Genomic DNA, 14,871 nt, shown 5'->3' on the forward strand with positions numbered 1-14,871 from the left:
AGCTGGGGTTTGAGATGAGGATGTATCACATCTTGTTCAATATCATGGGGACACTCTATTATCGCACATCCATGCACCTTTCGAACTTTGTTCCCAAATCCAGGTATTCGCGTTTGAAAGCCTAAGTCACCTCTCAATTTGTTGCTGTCCTCCATTCATCCAGTAGACAAGTTGAACGCGATCTTAAACAGAACATTGAACATCAGTGGAGTTTGATGTGAGTGGATTTCTCATTCAGTGGATTTCTCATTTAGTGATACGGCAATGAAGACGCATTCCAAGTAAATTTTTGAAAGGCTATCCTTCGTCGCTCGAGGGTCTTTCAATACCTATTTCATAGGCATTCGTGCTCTGCTCGTATGACATATATTCGCATGCCCCATCCGGACATATCGCCGTTTCCCCTCTATTAGTGGTATGTCATAGCATGCCATGCATCACAAACGACATACTCTCATCTCCCAGCACGCTGAGCGGAGCCAGTGGTGAGTCCAAGTCCGACGATGAAAGCTCCAATGTCCGATCTAGGACTATCGAATCCGTCGATGACAGAAATGGTAGCTGGAACTCCTTGACTGCAGCTGTCGCCTTCTTGACCGCAAGGATTTTTTGTTCTTATCAGCGTCGCGAGGTCAACCATGGACGGTTGGGTTCGCCATGGGAAAATGTTGGACGGTGGACATACATCTGAACCTGGGCTTCATGTTCTCCACAAGATGAACGCTTTCTAGGAATCCGTGGCGACTTTCGCATTCATCGCAGGTGGTTCCGGGAATCCCGGGGTGATTGCGGAGGCGCCTATAGATTACATCGATCACGCGTCAAGTGAGAGCTATGCTTGCAACCACCAGGACGAAGGTCATTCTCGTTTTGCATCCCAAAGACCTCTGCTAAACTCTTGAGGAGGCATGATACCGGAACCTGCAGTATTGTCGTCGGGGCTGCATGGTTCACGCCATCGGTCAAGATCTTTTTAAGCCCGCGTATAACCACTGATCATCACAAAATGTCTGCCGCTTGCCCCAGAGCGCTGAGCGCTTGTTGCTCAGCAACCGTAAGTGCGGGTCTCAATTGAATGGGTCGTAATTCCCAGTATCATTATCTCTTTTGATGGTCTGATCCTTGTCCATCCATTCATCAATCTTTTTCTCAGCGTCGTCGGCGACGATGACGGCTTTCATCAGCCGATAGATCATCATCTTGCCTTGACATCTCTGCAGCGCGTTATGCTGTGGCGCATGTCGCCAACACCTCCTTTCGACGACCCCTCCGTCTCTTAATTATCCTCTCACTACTGGTGCAGGGCACCCGGCACTAGCAGCATTACTTTAATACTTCGACCATGAACATGATTTACGCTTCAGATCCTGCGTTGAAGTATGAGCCTTTATCTGCCTGGAACAGTACAAATCCGAAGACAAACCAGACCGGGTCTACCGTCTCAGTCCAATTTCAAGGTAAGTCCCCAATACGCTCGCCCGCGAAAGTCGTGAAGAGTGAGGTCGCTGTTGCTCCAGGGACGACATTGAAGGCGTTCGGGAAAACAGAGCTGCCGTCCATCTTTTACTCTGAAGATGATCACCAGATACACAACCAGTCTATCTCGGCCCATGAAGAGAAAGACAGCGTCATGATCCTCGAGCTTTCCTACCATGAATGCTCAAATCATGCCGTGAAATTGATAGTGTTCAACTCGGCCGAGCAAGGGCATGGCTTGGCCATCAGCAAGTTCGAGTATACACCGTGCACACCGAATATTACCCTAGCCCAACCCTCGATCCCATACACGCCTATCGTCCCGCCGGCGACGCCCGCAGCCCAATCTACGTCACCCTCGACATCGTCAGTATCGTCGTCGTCGTCATCGAGCAACGACACCGCCCAAACCGTAGGGATCGCCATCGGCTGCGTCCTCGGCGCGCTCCTGATCCTCTCGGTCGCCGGTCTGCTATGGTGCCGCAGGCGGCACCGGATGCGCCAGAAAAAGCCCCCCTCGGCGAGCTTCCTCGTCCTACCTTCCTCAGGCAAGCACCACACCCCTCTGGCCCGCCTAAACTGACCGCTCTCCGTGCAGATCTGCCGCCACACTTCCCTTCAAGCGCCCTCAGCAAGTACGCGCCCGCCGCAGACAGCCGCGCACTCTTCTCGGTGGAGGTCATCGCGCCGTCGCGCGACGAGAAGTCCGAGCTGCCCGCGCCCGCGATCAGGCCGGTAGAGGGCACGAGCGGGGCCGCGTACCTACGCGGGTACCTCCCCGACTCTAAGGAATGGCTCCGCAACGCAGAGCGCGCGCGCGTCGCCGCGGCGGCGGCAGCGGCAGCACAGAGCGCGCATGGAGAGCCCGGTGGGCACGCGGCCGCGTACGAGGGCGGGATCGCAGGCGGGAACGGCGAGCGACCTGTGGTATGAGCGGGTGGCCTGCGCCGGAGTGCCGTCTTCGAGCTCGGCAGACTGGCTATGCGCGGGGCGGCGTGGTGGCCCGCCCGCGTGCGGTCCCTCTCACCGGGCACGCGGACCTCATGAGGGCGAGGGTCGTCGGGCGGGGTCATTCTGTCGTCGGGGTCGCGTGCCTGCTGTCGCTAGGCGTGTATAATATGCATGTGTGTGTATTATGCCGTGTGCTTTGTCTGTCCCTCCGCGAGTGCCTTGCTGCCATCGGCGTGAGTGATTCGAACGCGCCAGAACGCGCCTCGGACAGGCGATCACGATCATGACCGTGATCACGTCCGCCGAAAAGCAAGCTCGGAAAGTGATAAAAGCGATCCTAAATACAAAACAAGGATGCAAGCTCTTAACAATGCGTGATCAACCCCGCCCGTCCATCCATCCATCCCCCTAAGTTACCGCGCGAGGCCCACCTAGAACCCCCCAAACGCACCAACGAGCCTCACTACACTCTCCAGGCCCTCCCGGACCCCACCAACACCCCTACCAAACCCAAACCCAAACCCGGCACCTCCACACCCGCGCCCACCGCCATACCCGCACCCATACAGCGCAACCGCGACCGCGAGCCCCAGCACGAGCACCGCGCTCGCGCCCACGAGCGCCTGCCGCGCGTCGCGCCGCCGCCGCCACCGCCAGTACTGCGGGCCGTGCGCGCGCGGCAGCCGCTTCTTCGCGCGCCCGCGCGCCCCGGGGGCGGGTTTTTCGTCCGCGGAGGCGGGCGCGCGCGGCGTGCGCCGGCGGCGGAGGCGGAACCAGCTCGTTTTCTCGCGCTCGTGCTCCTCCTCCGCCCAGTCGCCGTCCTCGCCCTCGTCCTCGTCCTCGCCTGCGTCGTCGTCCGCGTCGTCGGCCCCCTCCTCGTCCGACTCGTCCGCGGGCACCACGACGTCGGCGCCCCGCACCACGATAGCCTCCGCGTCCGCGTCCGCCGCGGCCCAGTCCCAGCCCCCCTCTGCGTCCCCGTCCCCGCCCGCGCCCCCGAGCGCGTGCTCGCGCCACGTGCGCACGGCGCTCGCGGGCCCGAGGGTGCGCTCGAGGCGCAGCGCGGGGTGCGACGCGGGGTAGAGCGTTATGAGCGCGTCGGCGTGCGCGAGCAGCGCGCGGAGGGAGTGGGTCGGTTTCGGGGCGTGCGGGGGTCGGCTGGGAGCGTGGGGTGCCGATGCGGGCGCGGGCGCCGGCGTGGGTGTGTGTGCGGGTGCGGGTGCAGGTGCGGGTGCGGGTGCGGGTGACGCGAGCTGGGGTGTACAAGGGCGCGAAGGCGGCGGGGACGGCGGGAGGGGCACGCGCGTCGGGTCGAGGGGCTGCACGCGCGCCGCCTGATCTCGCAGAGGCGCAGTCGGCGGCGGCGAGGGGGGGAGCGGGACGTCTGCTGGATCGCGCGGGACGTCTGCTGGGTCGCGCGGGTCGGCGGGCTGCGGCGGCGGGATAGAGGCCAGGCCCGGTGCGCGCTCGCCCTGCACTTCTCGCTCGTCGCCGTCGCCGCCGTTGGCCGTACCGTGCGCGCCCGCGGTGACGTCCTGTGCGCGCGGGGCATCCCGCGCGTCCTGCTGCGCAGCGTGATCATCGCCGTCACCGCCACCGTCACCGTCATCGCCACCGTCACCGCCATCGTCACCGTCATCGTCGTCGTCATCGTCATCGTCGTCGTCGTCACCGCCACCGTCATCGTCATCATGGCCGTCATCCCCGTCATCATCCCCGTCATCAGCAAAATCCGGCAACCCGCTCAACACGGCGTGCACCATGCCCTCCTCCCCCGCATCCGCGAGCTCGTGCACCTCCGCGCGGCGCGCGAGCGTCACCTGCGGCACGCGCGAGACATTGCGCGGCGCGTGCGGGGCGGGGCGCGCGTATACGCATGAATGGTGTGCGTTTCGTGGGCCGGACGGATATGGATAAGCAAAGAAGCGAGAATGTCAGCGCCGTCGTCGTCGTCGTCGTGCACATCTCCCAAACTCGGGCGAGAGGCACGGATGGAGATGCAAGAATGCAAGACGCAACAAGACGCCGCGGCGCCCCCGCTATAGCGCTCTGCTCCGCGTCCCGCGTCCTCGCGCACGCGCATCGGTGTCGGGAGCGGCTACACACGACGATGGGGTCCTCAAGACAAATACGAAGCAAGAAGCAAGAAGCAAGAAACAAGAAACAAGAAACGAGAAACGAAAAAAAAGAAAGGAGAGAGAGGGAGGGACACGCACCGCAGCGGCGAGGTACACGACCGCGACGGGCGGGCGCGCGAGGAGGTAGTCGAAGATGCGCTGGGCGCAGGCGAGGGAGGGCGCGTCGTGCGCGAAGAGGGTGAGGAGGTGGGAGAGCGAGGCGTACGGGAGCGGGGCGACGCTGTGCGGCGGGGGGGGGGGGGGGGGGGGTGAGTGCGGGGCGAATGAGCGCATGGGTGGGGAGGGGGGGATTGTTAGCGGTGGGACGCACGATTCGAGGAGGGCGGCGTAGGTGGGGTCGGCGAGGCGGAGGAGGCGCATGAGGACGCTGTCGGGCGGGGCGGCCCGGGGGGGGGGGGGGGGGGGGGTAGAGTGAGCGGGGCGCGTGGAAGGAGGGACTACGGGGGCGCACCGGAGGAGGCCGAGGAGGGGCTCGAGGGTGCGGCCCATGGCGTCGCGGAGGCGGTGTAGGCTGAGGCGGGCGAGGGCGGGGAGCTGGGCGCGCGGCGGGAGGGTGAGGAGGAGGACGGAGGCGATGTCGTGGAAGCCCTGGCTGGCGCGGGTGAGCGGGGCGCGTGTGCGTGTGCGGCGGCGGCGACGGGGGGAGGACGGACCTGGAAGTAGCTGAGGCCGGGGTGGCGGCGGAAGAGGGCGGTGACGAGGGCGTTGAGGGCGTGTTGGCGCTGGGCGTGGTCTGCGGGGGAGTCGTCTGGCGCGCGTGCGGCGGGTCAGTAGGGAGGAGGAGGAGGAGGAGGAGGAGGAGGAGGAGGAGGAGGAGAGGAAAGGCAGACCTGTTGGGTAGAGGACGAAGCTGCGGTCCGTGTCGAGGCGGATCTGGCGCTCGTCTGGGTGCGCCTCACCGTCGCCGTCGCGGTCGCCGTCGCAGTCGAGGGCGCAGTCGACGTCGCGGACGTGCAGGAGGCGGAGCCTAGAAGCGGGCGCGGTGTGTCAGCGCGTGTTTTCCGGGGTGCAGCTTCGAGAGCGTCGAGCCCAGAGCAGATAAGAGCGAGCCGAAAGCGAGCACGTATCGGGATGAGGGGAGAGGAAGCGCGGGGACGCACCATATGGCAGCTCTGGCGCTGCCGAAGCCGCCTGGGGCGAGGCTGCGGCGGCGCAGGGCGTCCCAATCGATGGGGTCCGCCGTGGGGAGGTCGGGTAGCGGGGGGTGCGACGGGGAGGGAGAGGGCGGGCTGGGCCCGGGAGGGGATGGCGAGTGCACCATGTCCTCTCGCCGGCGTGCGCCCGTTGCCAGACGCAGCAGCCCGCACCCATCACGTGCTCCCTCGCGCACGCGAGCCGTCCAGATCGCCCGAGAGCACCGAATCGAGCGAGCGTGTCCCAATCGGGGTGCGAGGAGAATCACATGCTCGCGGCGCAGCGTTCAAAACGGGGATCTCCCAACACACAGCAGCACCTCGCACACACCGCACACACCGCACACACACCGCACTCCTCCGTCCCCAATGGCAGACACCCAGTCCGCGCCCGGCCTCCCAGAGCTCACCGTCCTCTCCCGCGTCGCCTCCATCCCCCTCATCACCTCCTCCCTCGCTGCCCTCACCGCCTACCCCGCCACCCAGCACGCCCGCGACGCCGCCCACGCCCTCGCAGCCCCCCTCGCCCCCTACACCGCACCCTTCGCCGCCCGCTGCGCCCCCCTCCTCACCCGCGCAGACGGCCTCGCAAACGCCGGCCTCGACGCCGTCGAGTCGCGCTACCCCTACCCCTTCCGCACCCCCCCGCAGGACATCATCGCGGACATCAGGGGCTCCGCAGACCACGCCCGCGCAGTCGCCGCAAAGACCGTCGACGATCGCCTCAAGAACCCCGCCGTCGCCGTCGCGCAGGGCATCGACCAGGTATGACCTCATTCCCTTATCAGCGCGTCATGCCCCAGAGATTAACCCCTTCCGTCCCTCCGCCCTCGCTTGCAGCGCTTCACGCCCCTCGTAGACTACTTTGCCCTCGCCGTCTCTCGCCTCCACCCCGCGGACCCGGCCGGGCCCTCGGCCTCCGACTCTTCCGACTCGGCCTCGTCCTCGTCCGCCTCGACCGCCGCCGACGACGCAAAGTACCAGTACCAGCGCGCCTACGCCCTCTCCCTCGACCTCAAAGACCAGCTCTACGTCTACTCCAACGACCAGCTCGCCCACCTCCAAGCCCAGAGCGCCCTCGTGTAAGCCCCGCCTCCGCGCCCATCTCCCGACCCTCACCTCTCCTCCTGCGCAGCCAAAAAGCCACCCAGACCGCCCACAGCCTCTCCGTCCTCGCCGCCTCGTCCGCCCACGCCGTCCAGACCCGCGCCCACGCCCTCTCCGAGACCATGCTCCAGGAGCTCCACCGCGTGCAGACCGCGACCGCAGCCCTCCCCGCCCACCTGCAGGCCGCCCTCGCCCCGCTCACCGCCGCCCTCGCCGACGCCCAGGCCGAGATCGCCCGCGTGCGCGCGCAGGACGCGCCCGTCGCCGACAAGGCCGCCGCCCTCGGTCGCACCGTCAGCGCCAAGGTCAAGCCCGTCCTCGAGGCCGTCGCCAGGCGCGTCGACGGCGTGCGCAGGCGCGCCTCGGGCCAGCCCCCCGACGCGGTGCCCGACGCCATCCCTGCGCCTGCGGGAGAGAAGTGAGCGCTCGGGGGCTGGCGGTTTGGTCATAGACGATGTCGATGTGTCACTGTATCGTACTGGTTCCCCTCTAGACTTTCTCTCTCTCTCTCTCTCTCTCTCTCTCTCTCTCTCTCTCTCGTGGTCTTGGCCTTGGTGTTGGTGTTTTCTGGCCGTGTCTTACGATTCGATCATGATCATGTCCAGCTCGCGCACGCCGATTGTTTCTTTTCGTGTCTTTCTTACTTTACGCTACCCTCCCCTCCCTGTCCTCGTCCCCGTCCCCGTCCCCGTCCCGTACTTGTTTCCATCTCCGCGCCACGTATGTCCGATGGTCTATGCACGCACGTCTTTTTCGTCGCCATCGTCACCATCGTCGTCACCATCGCTCGACCATGCGCGTCTCCAAAAAGCCCGAACAGACGAAATATCATATTCTGCCGACGTCGAGGAGTGCGGTACGGTACACAGTCCGGCGAATGACGTGAGAGAGACGGAAGAAAGCGAACATCCGAGAAAATAAGAACGGAGCGGGATGGCACGGAACGTCGCGAGCGGCGCGTCGAGCGGCGCGCTCATCGCGGCCCCTCGCCCTCGCCCTCGCCCTCGCCTGCGTCTGCGTCCCCATCTACATCTTCGTCCCCAACCCCAACGCCAACGCCAACCCCAACGCCGACGCCGACGCCCAAACTCGACGCGACGGACCCCACCGGCGCCTCCGCCCCAGCCCCCGCCTCCGCCCCAGCCCCCGCCCCCGCCCCAAGACCGAACCCCACCCGCGGCACCGCGACCGGCACCGGAACTGCCACCGGAACTGCCACCGCGCGCGCGCGCAAGGCCGCCTTTTCGTCCATCACGACCGCCGCCGCCGCCGTCGCCGCCGCCGTCGCGCGCTTCTCGTCGTACGCGCCGCCGTACGCGCCGTCTCGCGAGTCCGAGTCCGAGTCCGAGTCCGAGTCCGAGTCTGCGCCGGAGCGGGAGGAGGCGTCGGAGTGGGAGGCGTCGGAGCGGGAGGAGGCGGGGGCTTCTTCTTCGAGGAGGGCGCCGGCGAGGCGGAGGGGGGCGTGTGTGGTGTCGAGGATCTGTGGCGGGGGCGGCGGTCAGGAACGATGCGGGTCGGATGGAGGGAAGGATCGGGAGGGAAGGATCGGGAGGGGGATCGGGAGGGACGCACGGCGAGGTTCTGCCCTGCGCAGATGGCCTTGACGAGGAGGCCCTCGTGGCGCGCGTGCACCGCGCGGCGGAGCGAGCGCGCGAGGAACGTGGAGAGCGCGGGGAGCGCCCAGGTTGGCGGGACGCGCTCGAGGACCTGGCGCGTGGCGGGTCGACGTTTCAGATGCGCGCATATATATAGAGAGAGAGAAAGAGAGAGAGAGAGAGAGAGAGAGAGAGCCATGCGTTAGATCGGTTTCGGGGAGTCAAGAGTCGGGTGGGGCGACGCACGTCGACGACGTCGAAGTTGGCGGCTTGGGCGTTGAGCAGCGCCGTGCTTGCGCTGATGGAGGCGGAGGACGTGATTGGCGAGGGGGACGTCGAAGGGCCCGTCGAGGGCGAGGACGAAGATGGCGGCGGTGGCGGCGGTGGCGGCGATGGCGAGGACGGTGAAGACGGCGGTGGCGCGCGGTCGCGTCCCGGCGCGTCGCTGTCGTCATCATTATCGTCGCCGTCGTCGTCGTCAAAAAAAAGATCACGCAGAGCGCAGCCGACAGACGCACCCGCTCATGTACACCTCCAGCAGCGCCTTCAGCAGCCGCCTCGTCTCCGCGGGGTCCGCATCCCCTTCTCTCCCCGCGCCCGACACCGCCTGCGCCGCCTTCGCCGACGCACCGCCGACGCCCGCCCACGGCCCGAGCCCATGCTTGTCCGCCAGCGCGCGCGCGACGCGCGGCGGGATCGCGCTGCTGCCGCCGGTCGCGCAGTACGCCTCTGCCGACGCGTGGTCCCGCACGGTGAGCGCGAGGAGCGTGAGCGCCGCGGTGTGGTTGCCGAGCTGCGGCGAGGGGAAGGGGGTCAGGAGGTTCGGCCTTGGTGTCTTTGGTCGCGACGAAACGCGCGCGCGCACCTTGCCCTCGACGATCGCGACCTCGACGGCTAGCGCGCGTTCCCGCGGCGCGAGGCGCGCGCGCACGGCCCGCGCGTCGTATAGCCTTGAGTTCTGCAGGAAGAGCGCGGTGCGCAGGCGCGCGCGCTTGGCGGGCGAGTCGGGCGTCGTGGACGCGAAGTAAGCGAGGAAGGGGGTTAGGTTCGGCGTCGGCGTCGACGCGTAGGACGCAGCTGGGGTGGGGGAGCATCAGTCGGCCGAGCGGTCGTGAGACGTGGCTACGGACATTTGGCGCGCCAGAGCTTCGAGGTGGCGTCTTCGGACAGGAAGGAGAGGAGTTGGTCGATGCAGGTGATCGCGAGTTCGGTGTGTAGTGTCCGATCCTGTGCGGGCTCTGGTGAGGACGAAAAAGAGGAGTGCCGGAAGCAAGGGACGCACCGTGCTCCGCTTCTGTAACACTAGATGCTCGAGGAACTGCGTTCCCGCTTCAGGGTTCGCATCCCGGATCTGCTGCAGCATCGCGAGGTCATCTTCAGCCCTATTAGCACGCCTCGTTGAGCCTTGTGAGGTGAGCAACTGCTCGAGGTATTAGTTATTCATAGGTGTGGTGGACATGGAGAGTCGCAAACCTTGAGAGCGCGCTCCGAATCTTTTCTGGTGAGCCAGATGCCCCACTGCTGCGTGAGTTGTCGATTCCGCCTTTCGGTGAGGAGCGCAAACATGTCTGACAGTGGATCTGGGATGTCCGCGTCCGTCCATTCGCCTTCGGCCAGTCTGATTTCGAGCGTGAGTGGAATCCCGATGGGTTGCCATCAGGGTATCTTAGACCACGCACTTGGACCACGCTTCGAGCAGCTTCGCGTCGTCTCCACGTTTTGCGTAGATTTTGCAGAGCGCGTTGTATTGCCCCGTCGACCGAAAGATGGATTCCAGCTCGGAGAGGACGAGATGTGTTGAATCGTCCAGAAGCGTATACAGCTCTTCTGTTTTCTCTCCGTGGGCAAAGAGCTTCGCGAGCACTGTGTCTACAATCTGCTCTCAAAAGCCATCGTTGTGTTAGCACCAATGATGAACCTGACAGAGAGGCACCCACTGCGTGCACCTCGGGAGTGCCCGAGTCCCCACGTATCCGCCGCCATTTCCTCAGAAACGTCTCGAGCATCTCACGGGCCTCGATGCCGAGTATCCGCCTCAGCTCGGCGGTGGGCGGCGCGGATCGCGTATTGGGCGCGAGGTGCGGGGAGTAGTTCCTGACTAGGTTCGCGGCAACTAGATCAGTCCAAGGAGGGCGGGGCGTGACGAAGGATGCCAGTGTTCGCAAGCAGGGACACGGGGGTATCAACCGGAAACATGTAAAGAGTCGTCGGTGAATTTGGACAGACGGATGGAGGGACATGGGACACGGCATTGAACAGGCAACACTGGGAGAGGGACGCACTTATATCGTCGACCGAGTCGTACGGCGGCATGCAGTCCGCCACGCCGACGAACATATCGACCTCGAGCACGGAGGAGAGCAGGGAGCCGCGGAGGTCGGGGAAGTAGGAGACGAGGGCGCTCGGGTCGAGGTTACCTTCGAAGAAATTGTATCCCGCGTCTTCAAAGCGCGTCTCAGACATCAGCTGGAAGCCCAACCGCTGGTAGACGTAGCGGAGCTCATCTGCCTAGAAAGCATCGCACCTTCGGGGGTTCATGCTCGAGCGGAACGGCCACACACGCACCTCGTCCTCGTCCACCGTCAGCTTGCCCTGCAGCTTCTTCCGCTGCTGATCAGCCAGTTCTACGACATCGTCGAGTCTATGGCTCTCTAACAAGGACTCGGCTTGTGAGATGAGTGTCGCAGGAAGAAGTGAATGTAGCGAATTGATGCCCAGGATCAGCACGCTCGAACGAGGAAACGTAGAGCGCCGTGCCATAGAATAGACGTCGCGATTGTCTCCCTTCCAGTATTATATAGACAATACAAGGATTCTAACGGAACAGCAGCAGATTTTGTGGAAATACAAAAGTCAAGCTCGCAGCAAGGTGGAAGTTGTGTAAAGCGTGAGAAAATCCGCTAAACGATCATGTCTCGACAGGTAGTACCTCTATCTCCTGTCCGTTGTCCTCCAAATCCTCCATCCGTTTCTCTAGTGTCTCGAGACCCTCTTGCACAACAACTCTTTCAATGAACTTGGGGCGTCCTTGCAGCTTCACCTTCTTTATGCGCAATTTCTCAGACTGCTCTTGCGATGGCACGAGGAACCCATTGAGGCTAATGGTGAGCGTGCGACGCTCTTGCGCAAGAAAAGATGTTGGTGAAGCGGAGGGCAACGGAAGTGGGGGAGCTGGGATAACTTGAACGATCGTCTGTGTGTCTAGATTGTGGACTTCGATGGTCTGATTTGGGAGCAGAGTCGTGATGTATGGGTAATCAAGGCCTTGCAAACGACTTTGAGTCAGCGGCCTCTCCTTCAAAACATTACGAAACAACAAGGATACGCACAAAGTGCGATCGGATGACTTGGCCATTCGAGCGTCCCTCGCACCGGGTCACCATCCCCAGTGATGAACAAGCCCATCGTGCTGGCGCCATTCCATGATAATATGAGAAACTCGTTCTCTGCAATCACAGTGATCACAGGGCGGATGCGGGGTCCACCCGAGTCTCCAGCCTGATTTATTGGCATTACAGGTGTCTGTACGGCTTGGTCAAGATCGACCATCGAATAATTCTCGCGGTCAGCGATGCACAGTCGACGACCGGAACGCTTTGCGAAAAAAGCGCCACGGAGCGGGATAGACTGTCACTCTCACTGTTAGCGCAAGCTGCGACAGAACGATATGTGTGTGTGATTCGACACACCTTCTCGATGTACAAACGTTCCCGCAGTCCGCAAAGCATGATGCTGTCCCGCTTGACGACGCAGAATTCGACCTGTTCCGCTTGCAGTGGCGGATCTGTGAGAGGCGGTGCTGAAAGCTGCAATTGCTGGTGATCGACTGCCAACGCGACTACGTTGCGCATAGGCTTGATAGATACGGCATCGAGTGAGGGAAGCGTGTAGAAATGAATCTGATGGTCTTCAAACATCCATGTCAACGATAATGTTGAGGGCTTTAGCTGCATTCATGCACGAAAACACATACCAGACAGTATGAATGCGCGGCTTATACTGGGCGCAAGCACGATCTCATCAACAGGCTTGTCGTTTGGCAGACTCTGGCGGGAGAGAAGGCTGTAGGATTCAGGCTACCGACCATGTGAGCGAGATAACTTGAAGTGGGGCCAGGCTCAAGCACCTCTTCTGGTCCATTGGCTTGCAGAGCAAACCGTAGCAGTTCGCCATTGGAGCAGCCAACATATATTTCAGAGCCTGGATCAACATCAGTCTTGAGACGTCATCAGAAAGTCTTGTCGCATTGGGGCACGCGCCATCGCGAAGTCCATAGTATTCTGAACACCGAGAAACATACCTAGAGCCTGGGCACACTTCACATCTACAGTCGGAATCCCTTCGGATGAGTTATAGCCTATAAACCAGCACTATTATTTTTCGATGTCTACCAAGATAATATTGCAGAGAAGCAAACCGTAAGATTCGACGACAGTGTCTATGAGGGGTTGAACTTGATAAGGTGGGACATCAACTGGTTTTGTCGGTGCGGAGGTCATCGAGTAGGCGCGAAAGGAAAGCGTGACTTCATACTATGACATCGTCCTGTGACGTCCTGTGACTTCTACATCGCCAGAGCAGCTCCCGATCGAGCACTCTCGAGACTCGGGCTCTCGAGGGTCGCCATGAGTCGCTTGTACACTTTCAACTCGGACATCATCACCTCGACATTCTTGTGAGTCCAGAACTCGTATGCGATAGGTTGCCCTTGCAATACTGTGTCATATTTTGACTTCTTCCCACAGCTGATCTTCACGGCGTCAAATGGGGAACACCAATCACGATATTTACGAACAGACGCTCCCCTCTATGCAACTGAAACGCCACCACTCATCCCTCAATGACATTATTCCAGATGATATCCTCGTTTCCATATTCCATGCCATCGTCAATCGCGAGTTTGCAGATCAGGCACAAGCGTCAGACTGGGAGCGCCAACGCCACCAGTTCCTGTGCACAATGGACTTGATCCAGATCACCCACGTTTGCCGGCGCTGGCGCTACGTCTCCGTGAACGATCCCAGACTATGGTCTCACATTCTTTGGAAGCGACCGAAGTGGTCCGCAGAGATGCTACTTCGCTGCAAAGGATTACCCATTACCATCGATCAGACTATCGACAATCATCCGTCAATTGCAGATATGCGCGAGATCTTGTCTCATCTGCCTCGCACGAGGGCGCTTCGTCTCAGCGGGCGTCAGAATGTCTGCAGAGCGTTTGACAAAGAGCTCTCACAGCCAGCGCCGATGTTGCAATCAGCGACACTCATTGGCCTGGAGAAGGCCTACTATTTTTGGGATGATGAATCCTCAATCGTCCCGTCTAACCTGTTCGCCGGGAATGCACCGTACCTCCGTCGCCTCGTCATCTCTAGGTACACGTTGTCGTGGAAAGCGCCCATCATATCTGGCCTTAGGCATCTGGAGGTGCGAATGGACAACCCATACCCCTATCGCACGATCAGCGACTACCGGGATAGGATGATACCACTCACGTCGACCAATGACATTCTTGATGCCTTAGAGCAGGCGCATGAGCTGCAGACTCTCATCCTCGCGTTCACCTTACCCTACATCCCCGATAACAAGCCACTCCGTTCCATCGATCGTATCATCCGCATGCCTAGACTCTCTCAGCTCATTCTGCAAGGGTACATGCGCGACTGCGCAGATTTCGCGGGTCATCTCGCTATTCATCCCAACGCTCGGCTGCAATATCATTGCCTGTACGCCGGAAACGGCGAAGACTCATCTGATCTCGCTTTGAGGCTATTGCAGCCTTGTCACGCCAGCATTACATCGAAACCTATGGATGTGTTTTATGCACATCACGAGCTTCGATTCTTTGACCTGAAAGCTGTAGAACGAATGAGTCAGAGCCCTACATTTGACTTGATGCTCGATCAAGGGCCTTTGCGGGGCCCCGATTCTGAAACACGGAACGCGTGTTTATTGGCTGCGCTACAGATCTTGCGCAGCCAATTCGTTCGACGTGCCGAGGAACACATTCCTGCAATCCATGTCCCCCGTCCTCTCAATTCTGTAATTTTGAGTACATACTCGACACCTGCGATTGCTTAGATATGAGTGCGTGATAGTTTCATGGACTGGACGAGTCTTGATATTTTTGCGGTAAATGTCATAGACTCTCACCTGTGACTAGCGTAAGTATAGCCGTCTGTAGCACATTGCTTTCGTTTTGAACATTTGAATACAATGCTGAATACTTTGCTGTTCGACTCGGACCGTTGCCGACGTGCCGCTAACTGCCGCGGGGCCTCAATTGCTTACGTCAGAACTCTATTCACAAAACCATCAGCCCGCTTTTTTTTCTCTCTCTTCACTACCGCGACAGATCCAAGGCCACAATGCTCGTCCCGCACAGGACGTCTGAACGACAGTTCTGGCTTCCATCTTTGCGAGCGGGCTAAGGTCTGAGTGTATAGCTCCCTCGATCGACTCTCGCAGGGT

General features: G+C 61.5%; 6 protein-coding genes across 6 annotated transcripts; 3 read left to right on the top strand and 3 right to left on the bottom strand.

Annotated features, from left to right (window-relative positions):
- Positions 1-1,342: 1,342 nt before the first annotated feature.
- HETIRDRAFT_107456 (uncharacterized protein) lies at positions 1,343-2,409 on the top strand (the record flags this gene model as incomplete). Its single annotated transcript, XM_009551532.1, has 2 exons — positions 1,343-1,953; positions 2,025-2,409. The coding sequence occupies 2 exons, from the start codon at positions 1,343-1,345 to the stop codon at positions 2,407-2,409; spliced, it is 996 nt and encodes a 331-aa protein (XP_009549827.1).
- A 329-nt stretch (positions 2,410-2,738) lies between these two features.
- Positions 2,739-5,826, bottom strand: HETIRDRAFT_460242 (uncharacterized protein; the record flags this gene model as incomplete). Its single annotated transcript, XM_009551533.1, has 5 exons — positions 2,739-4,247; positions 4,391-4,525; positions 4,644-4,785; positions 4,876-5,532; positions 5,666-5,826. 5 exons carry the CDS (start codon positions 5,824-5,826, stop codon positions 2,859-2,861), a joined length of 2,484 nt encoding a protein of 827 aa, XP_009549828.1. The 3' UTR covers positions 2,739-2,858.
- A 241-nt stretch (positions 5,827-6,067) lies between these two features.
- HETIRDRAFT_453922 (uncharacterized protein) lies at positions 6,068-7,227 on the top strand (the record flags this gene model as incomplete). The annotated part of the gene is made up of 3 exons (XM_009551534.1): positions 6,068-6,463; positions 6,539-6,780; positions 6,834-7,227. 3 exons carry the CDS (start codon positions 6,068-6,070, stop codon positions 7,225-7,227), a joined length of 1,032 nt encoding a protein of 343 aa, XP_009549829.1.
- A 389-nt stretch (positions 7,228-7,616) lies between these two features.
- HETIRDRAFT_435801 (uncharacterized protein) lies at positions 7,617-11,160 on the bottom strand (the record flags this gene model as incomplete). The annotated part of the gene is made up of 12 exons (XM_009551535.1): positions 7,617-7,893; positions 7,980-8,099; positions 8,122-8,512; positions 8,647-8,845; positions 8,919-9,477; positions 9,531-9,627; positions 9,683-9,820; positions 9,874-10,018; positions 10,080-10,276; positions 10,338-10,513; positions 10,683-10,908; positions 10,966-11,160. The coding sequence occupies 12 exons, from the start codon at positions 11,158-11,160 to the stop codon at positions 7,832-7,834; spliced, it is 2,505 nt and encodes an 834-aa protein (XP_009549830.1). The 3' UTR covers positions 7,617-7,831.
- Positions 11,161-11,308: 148 nt separating this feature from the next.
- HETIRDRAFT_325970 (uncharacterized protein) lies at positions 11,309-12,899 on the bottom strand (the record flags this gene model as incomplete). Its single annotated transcript, XM_009551536.1, has 7 exons — positions 11,309-11,664; positions 11,730-12,027; positions 12,090-12,307; positions 12,374-12,476; positions 12,527-12,600; positions 12,701-12,739; positions 12,818-12,899. The coding sequence occupies 7 exons, from the start codon at positions 12,897-12,899 to the stop codon at positions 11,309-11,311; spliced, it is 1,170 nt and encodes a 389-aa protein (XP_009549831.1).
- A 310-nt stretch (positions 12,900-13,209) lies between these two features.
- On the top strand, positions 13,210-14,481 carry HETIRDRAFT_453924 (uncharacterized protein; the record flags this gene model as incomplete). The annotated part of the gene is made up of 1 exon (XM_009551537.1): positions 13,210-14,481. One exon carries the CDS (start codon positions 13,210-13,212, stop codon positions 14,479-14,481), a length of 1,272 nt encoding a protein of 423 aa, XP_009549832.1.
- Between the last annotated feature and the right edge of the window lie 390 nt (positions 14,482-14,871).

This window comes from Heterobasidion irregulare, assembly GCF_000320585.1.
Source record: "Heterobasidion irregulare TC 32-1 unplaced genomic scaffold scaffold_09, whole genome shotgun sequence".
In the NCBI taxonomy this organism is placed as follows: Eukaryota; Fungi; Basidiomycota; class Agaricomycetes; order Russulales; family Bondarzewiaceae; genus Heterobasidion; species Heterobasidion irregulare.